Here is a 7,670-nt window from a genome sequence, read left to right as displayed (position 1 = left end):
TCTCTCATGTACTCATCATCAAAACACCTCCACCTTAGACATATCCTATTTTGTTAACATATCTCCTGAAACACAATGCCCAGGAATATGCCCAACACTCTCAATGTAGTCTGAGCACTTCAGAATATAATAGAACTATTATTCACCTCCCTCCTGGCTATTAACATAGTTTTAAAGCACATTAACCTGCTTAGCTGCCAAATCCAGCGTCTGACTCATCATAAGCTTGTGGGCAAATAAAGGCTTCATTTTGGGGTTATTAAAAGTTGATTAACTGAGCCATAGCTCTGCTATTCTGTATAGTTTGGGTTTCTGAAACTATGGTAATGATCTGATTGCCAGGTTCTCTTAACTATTTCAAATTTATTATAACTCTCTTAAACTCTTCTTCCAAGGATTCTAATAGTTTCCTCAATATATTATGTAAGTAACAATTTTCAAAGCCTACCATTCTCTCCAATTGTATTTTTAAAAGGACACTTGTATTTCTTTAGGGTTTTGAGATTTACAAAGTATTACTGATACGTTAGTTCATTTGAGAGTCAAAATAACTCAGGTAGGATCTATGAGAGTATTATCTCAATTTTGCAGCATGATCAATATTTGTGGAAGTGTCTAAAATCTCAGATCTTTGGAAGAACTGAAGATAGGGTTAACAAGTAGATACTGACATCACCTCACCACACACCAACTCAAAACAGGTTTCATATACCTGGACTGAACCCTGGATCCAGGGTTAGAAAAGCCTAGTTTTTAATCCACTGCTGTTAGTGAATACTTGTGTGACTTTGTGCAAGTAATTTCATGTTTCTTGATCTGTTTTGTCATCTGCAAAATGGGAGGGCAGGATAGAAAGGTTTTTAAGGTCCCTCCCAGATTAGATTATAGTGAAGATTGTTAATTTAAAGAAAGAGACAGCTAGGTGATGCAATGGATAGAGTGCCAGACCCAAATTCAGGAAAACCAGAGTTCAATGTAATCTGTTAATAGCTGTGTACTCCTGGGCAAGTCATTTAACAGCTATTTCCCTAAGTTTTCTTATCTGTAAAATGAGAAAATAATAGCAGCTTCCTCCCAGGGTTGTTATAAGGATAAAATGAGACAATTTTATTGGAGTGTTTTAATACAGCACCGGGCACATAGTTGGTACTGAGCAAATGCTTGTTGCTATCCTTCCTTTCACCCTCTTTAATAGAATTTTTCTGTTGGTAACTTTCTCTTTCTTCCTTTTATAAATTCAATTTTATTTTCATTTTCAAATTCCTTCCCCATCCCATTCCCCCACTCAGTAAAAAGCAAGAAAAACAAACAAAAAAAAGGATGATCAAGCAAAATTAATTATCTCATTAGCTATGTTCCGAAATGCTTCAGTCTGCTGTCTAAATCCATCACCATCTATTGCTGGAATGGAGAGCATGTTTAAACTGAGTGCTTTGGAATTTTGCTTTTGGTAATTTTTTCATCAGAGTTCCAAAGTCTTTTAAAGTTACTTATCTTTAAAAATACCATTGTTACAGTATAAATTGTTCACTTCACTTTGTATTTGTTCCATATAAGTTTACCGAGGTTTCTCTGAAATCATTTACTTCATTTCTTTTTTTAAAAAATATATTTATTTTTTAACATTTTTCTTACATTTTCAGTTCAAAATTCTTTCCCTTCCAAAAGTTCCTCCACTACATTGAGAAAACAAGCAATATATGATATTAATTATATACAAAAGGTCATGTGAAACATGTTGATATTAGCCATATTTTTATTTTAAAAAAAAGAAGAAAAAGTAAAAGTAAAAAAAGCATGTTAGCTAGAGTTTATCAGTTTTCTCTCTGGAGGTGAAGAACACTTTTTTTTTTTAATCATGGATCCTTTGAAATAGTTTTGGATCACTATATTGGTCAGAGTGGCTAAGTCTTTGGCAAATGATCATCATTACAATACTGTTGTTACTGTGTACAGTGATCTGGTTCTGCTCAGTTCATATAAGTTTTTACAGGTTTTTCTGAAACCGTCCTACTCATCATTTCTGATGGCATGATAATACCCCATAATATCCATATATAATAACTTCGTTAGCCATTCCCCAAGCATGGCACTCTTTAATTTTCAGTTCTCTTATATCACAAAAGTGCTGCTATAAATATTATTCTACATATAGGCTCTTTTCATTTTTCTTTGGGGTATAGACCTGGTAGCAATATCATAAAGTCCAAGAGTATATACAGTTTAACAGCTTTTGGATTATAGAAATTAGGTGGTTTACCAGCTAGAGTTCTGGGCCTGGAGTCAGGAAGACAGGAATTTAAACCTGGCCCCATTTACTACCTGTGTGACTCTAAAACTGCCTGTGTTACTAAATTTCCTTTTTGTTTCAGTTTCCTATTCTGTAAAAGGAGAGTAATAATAGCTCCTATCTCTCAGGCTTTTTGTGAAGATCAAATGCAACAATACAATAGATACAATATAAACGTTAAACTTTATATAATTAGTAATAATAGTTCTAAGTTGCTTTCCCAAATGCCTGGAACAATTCATACCTCTGCCAATAGTGCATTAATATTCTTGTTTTTCCAACAGCTCCTCCAACATTTTCCTTATTTGTCAGTTTAGCTAATCTAATGAGCATGAGGTGGTACCTTAGAATTGTTTAAATTTGCCTTTCTCTAATTATTAGTGATTTAGAGCATTTTTCATGTGGCTCTGGATAGCTTCGATTTCTTCTTCTAAAAACTGCCTATTCAGGACCATTAAAGACTAAGATGATTTTAGAATTCCTTGCAATAATTTTTTTTAAAATATAGTGAAGCAGTTAGATGTATCTTCTCTCACATATTATTGCATAACTCATTTAATCTTTTACACACTCTTTTCTCATTAGTAAAAAGAAGATAAAAATGGTCCTTACCCTGCAGGACTCTTTTAAGAATCAAATGGGATAATGTATATAAAGTGCTTTGCAAACTTTAAAATATTCTATAAATGCTAGCTATTATTGTTATTGCTAACAATAATTTTTCTTGTTCAGTTATTTTAGTCATCTATGACTTTTCATAATCCCATTTGAGGTTTTTTGGCAAAGATACAGGAGTGATTTGGCATTTCCTTCTCCACCTTGTTTGACAGATGAGGAAACTGAGGAAAGCGGGGTTAAGTGACTTGTCCAGAGTCACACTGCTATTAACTATCTGAGACACTATCCAATGGACTACTTAGCTGCCTAACAACAACAATAGTAAAATCGCTGGGTTTGCTAATTTTACACTGATTCTGCTAGTAATTACCAGAGCCACTCCCTTTGAAACAGTCCTTTCTTCTTATCAGTATCCAGAGATAATAAGATTTTTTTCCCATGAGAACATTCATCACTATTGCTTGGGTACAGAGTCTAATCAGCATTAATAGCTGATCCTACTGCCTTATTCCATTCGGTCCACTCTCTTTTCAAAGACCATGGACATAGAGATTAATGTTTTATTTATCGCCTCTGTAAAATGCTTTCAACTTTTCAGGGGAAGGTGAGATAGAAACCAAATGTATTATTCTGAGATGATGCTAATGATAACTGACATTTATATGGTGCTTTACTGTTTGCAAAGTACTTTGCATACATTGCCTTTTATTATCTCTGTTTTAAAGATATGAAAATTTAGGACTCGGAGTAGTCATGACTCATCTGTGGTCTTACAGATGGTAAGGATGGGATGGGAACTAAGGACTTCCTGACTCCAGGATCCTGCCCATCACAACAGTGTGTCTTGAGAAGGACAGATGGCAAGACTTGTCCAAATGGGTATTCTATGTGCATATAGATGGGACTCTGCATCCAAGAATTTTTTGGAGAGAGAACTCATAATTAAATCATTGTCATTTGAAAAAGAAAACTGAATAAGATACAAACTTATGCTTCATATTTACTCAATTGAGCTTAAATGTTTAACCATCAAGAGGTAGCACAATATAAAAAGGACATTGATTGGACTTAAAGTCAGTAGGACCAAGGTTCAAATCCACCCTCTATTCACTTAAGATCATAAAGTTAGAATTTAAGAGGGCCTTCCGGAGGGCATCTATCCCAGGGCTTTACCTTGTGATTCCCTGTGAATCCAAGAAATTTTTAGATGAGCCTGAGTATATAGGTATATAAAAATAGGCATACAAATCAAACATTCATTGATAAAAAACATCATAATCTTGCAGTCCCCACATTCAGTTATGAGACACTTAATGAGGTTGCAACCCACAGTTTAAAAAGATGGGACCTATCCAGCCCTCTCTACTCCTCTGTCTTCAGCTACTTATTCTATAGCTGAAGAAACTGAGTAACTGAGCAGATCACATGATTTACTCAAAATCTGAGAAGTTATATCAGAAGTAATATTTGATTTCAGATCTTCTGATGTCTGAACAGCTCCATGTCTGTGTGAGTAAGGGTAAGTCCTTTGACATAGTCTCAAGGGGATTGATTAACTCAATGAACTTTAAAGTCCTCTCAGCTTTAAATTTATGATCCTATGAAGTATGAAAATTCCTTATATAAAATATTATTTACATATATGCAAATACAAATATATATTTATATATATACACATTGTGTGAAAAAAGATATACTTGATGAAATCAAAAGTCCTGGTTTCTCAACTCTGACACTTACTACCTATATAATAACAGGTTGTTTCATGGAGTACTAGAGTTTCTGGGAGACTGAAAGCAGTCAGTGGTCAAAGACATGAGCAGGGACTGACTTTCTGACAGTCTGGCCCTTCACACTTGTGCATAAACTCAACACATGCACAATCCAAGTTTTCCCAGTGAGATCATGGCCAGTTGTCCCTAAGCTTATTTTCCCCTAGTGCTTACCTACTACCATCTGGTACCAAGAGCATTATATTCCTTCTTTCAGGCCATGATGATGACACTGACAATACTTTGGAAATAAGACCTATTACTCATGAGTGACAGACATAATATCAAATTTATCTCATGGGGCCCAATTCTCTAAAATACACATTGAAGACCGTTATAAACTCAGGGCAGTGAGCCGGTTGTAGGTAGGAGACTATTCTGGGAAGGGGAGAGAAAGCAAACATTGTGTGTGTCTGTATAAGGCATAAAACTAAGATCCATTCAGGTTCCATTAAAATAAAAATCTATACATCCCTGAGAACCTATGTCCTAAACATTCTATACTGACTTATTTTTCTATTAATTATTAAAGGTTGTACAGTAGAAATAAATCAAAATATGTTCTTTAATACAACAACCTGAGAGTTATGCTCTATATACATTAAACAAATAAAAAGAAAAACAAATACTCCAATCAGTAATTTTCTTCAAAGCATTGTAGATTTAGGGCTGAAAAAGATCTCAAAGGCCATCTAGTCCTCCATTCTCATTGGACAGATGAAGAAATTGAATTCAGCCAGAGCGGTCACATTTGAAGTCTTATCTTCTGACTCCAAAGCCGGTGCTCATTCTCCTGGGTAAATACTCCCACTGCCTTTTCCACTGATTTTGGATTGTCTTTGCTCTTTTTCCCAAACTAGGAAGTCAGATAAAAGATTCTCTCTCCTCTCTCCTATTGTCCCAACTCTTTACCAACTTAAAGGTCCTGAGTTATTTACAAACCTGCAGCAATAAGTGCGGTCAAACCATCTTGCCCCATCATAGTAAGGCATTGCTAAGGACGGAGGCTAATAATATAGTTAGCATTTATATAGCACCTACTGTATACCTGGCACCGTGCTAAGTGCCAGATATCTTCACAACAATCTTGGGAGGTAGGTACTATTATTGTACCCACTTTATAGTTTGGGAAACAAGTTACATCACCTGTAAGACAGTTTTATGAATTTTTCATTGTCATCAATAGATGGCAAAAAATAATGATAAAGCACCTCATCAATCTTGACTTGACCTTTGTTTTTCAAAAACCATTTTGTATTTGAACTACATTGATTCAAAATGTAATTTTTCATCTCAGTGAATCATGGATTTACATATGGGTTGGACCTTTGAAAGCAGTCACTTCTGGCTTTTTCTTAGTTCTATGATTTGGCAAATCATTGAACTTTTGTCTATCTTAGTTTGCTCATTTGTCAAATGGGGATAATTATAGCATCAACCTCCCAGGGTAAAATGAAATAATATTTTTGTAAGTCACTTAGACCTTAAAGCTCTGTATAAAGACTAGCAATTGTTGTCTTGTCCAACATCTTCCTTTTATAATTAAGGAAATGGCCCAGAAAAATTATATGTTCTTTGCCGCAGAAGGACAAGTTATCCTAGAAGCAAAATTTAACTCATGCCCTTTCCCTCTAAATCTAGTACTCTTCTATCTTACTTTGTTTCTTTTCTTTTGGAGGCAATCAGGGTTAAGTGACTTGTCCAAGGTCACACAACTAGTGTGAGGGTCTGACTCCAGAACCAGTACTCTCTATTGCACCATCACAATGTCCCAATTTCACCACTTTCAAAAGCTCTTTTCCAGATGCATCTGTTCTTTAAATATGAGGCCCAATTCAGGACAAAACAGCCTTGTTTTCCCATCCCATGCCATTTAGGATGAAAGTTAAAACTCATAATAGGACATTGTAGAGCTTCAATAATAAATTTAAAACAAAGGTAAAAGAGATCACAAGATAATTGATTCATTTTTTGTCTTTGTTCTGCAACGTGAATTAATTCCATAGTCTTGATCATTATCTTGAGAAAAAGGCAAATTCCAGTGACTTGACAACATGAGTCCCTGGTCCAGGAGTCCAAGAAGAAAATTTTCACCAACAGAAGTGCTGAAAGGCAGCAAATGATATTAAGATGTGCCAATAAATAACTGGACTATACGTATGAAGCTCTGTAAAAATTCTTCAACATTTTTTTCCTCCAGTTCCTCACATTCTTTGCATCCTGATTCTTTGATGTTCTGCCAAAGGGGAAGACAAAAAAAAAATTATAGCAAGGTAAAGCTCCATTCTCTTTCCTGGTGGTATTCTATCAACTGAGCATTGTGCTAAGAACCTAAGAATGCCCATGAATTTCCTGGGTAGAGCTTTCAGAAAATGTGAGGAGGGTTTGTCTTTCCTTTACTATTGAAAAAGATTGGAACAACAACAGCAAAAACATTACATTTATCCAAGTTTATCCCCTGAAACTATCATTCTCAAACAAAAAGTTCTTAACTGATTGTAAAATCTGAAATTATTTCTGCTACATGTGAATAAATCTTGTTTCAACCTTAAGAACGATGCACTGTTTTTCTATGCCGATTCAAAGCAAATTTGAAACAAAAACCAAAAATTGAGTGCCTATTCTTTACTAGGCACTATTTAGGCAGTTGAGCCCTCCCCCCCCCCAAAAAAAAAATAACAACAACAAAAAAAAAAACCCAAACAAGAAAAAATATAATTTACCATCAAAAAGCTCCTAATTTAATGGAAGCCATTAAAAATAGAATTTAATTTTCTGGAAGGCTGTGCATTTTAGAGACCTTTATTTCTTTAAAATACAAAGGACCTTGCCTGATTCATCCCCTAACCACTCTTTGGTAAACCTTTCTTCCTCTTCATATTTCTATTTTAACTCTTAGATACTTTCGATTTATCTGTGTACTTGTTATATATTATCCTAGTCAGAAAGTAAGTTCCTTGAGGATAGGTCCTGTTTGCTTTTTATCTTTG

The 7,670-nt window shown here is 34.8% G+C and overlaps 1 protein-coding gene across 4 annotated transcripts in view; it reads right to left on the bottom strand.

Moving 5' to 3' along the window:
• Positions 1 to 3,863: 3,863 nt before the first annotated feature.
• IL15 (interleukin 15) overlaps positions 3,864 to 7,670 on the bottom strand; it is a 177,499-nt gene continuing 173,692 nt past the window's right edge. For all 4 annotated transcript variants that reach the window (XM_031942128.1, XM_012552200.3, XM_031942129.1 and 1 more), the window contains one exon: positions 3,864 to 6,916. In XM_031942128.1, the coding sequence (XP_031797988.1) occupies positions 6,806 to 6,916 (111 nt within the window). In that variant the 3' untranslated portion in view covers positions 3,864 to 6,805. The remainder of the gene's footprint in view (positions 6,917 to 7,670) is intronic.

Source organism: Sarcophilus harrisii, chromosome 6 (genome assembly GCF_902635505.1).
Source record: "Sarcophilus harrisii chromosome 6, mSarHar1.11, whole genome shotgun sequence".
Taxonomy (NCBI): domain Eukaryota; kingdom Metazoa; phylum Chordata; class Mammalia; order Dasyuromorphia; family Dasyuridae; genus Sarcophilus; species Sarcophilus harrisii.
The sequence above is the reverse complement of the archived record's forward strand: the minus strand, read 5'-3'. Positions and strand labels throughout refer to the sequence as shown.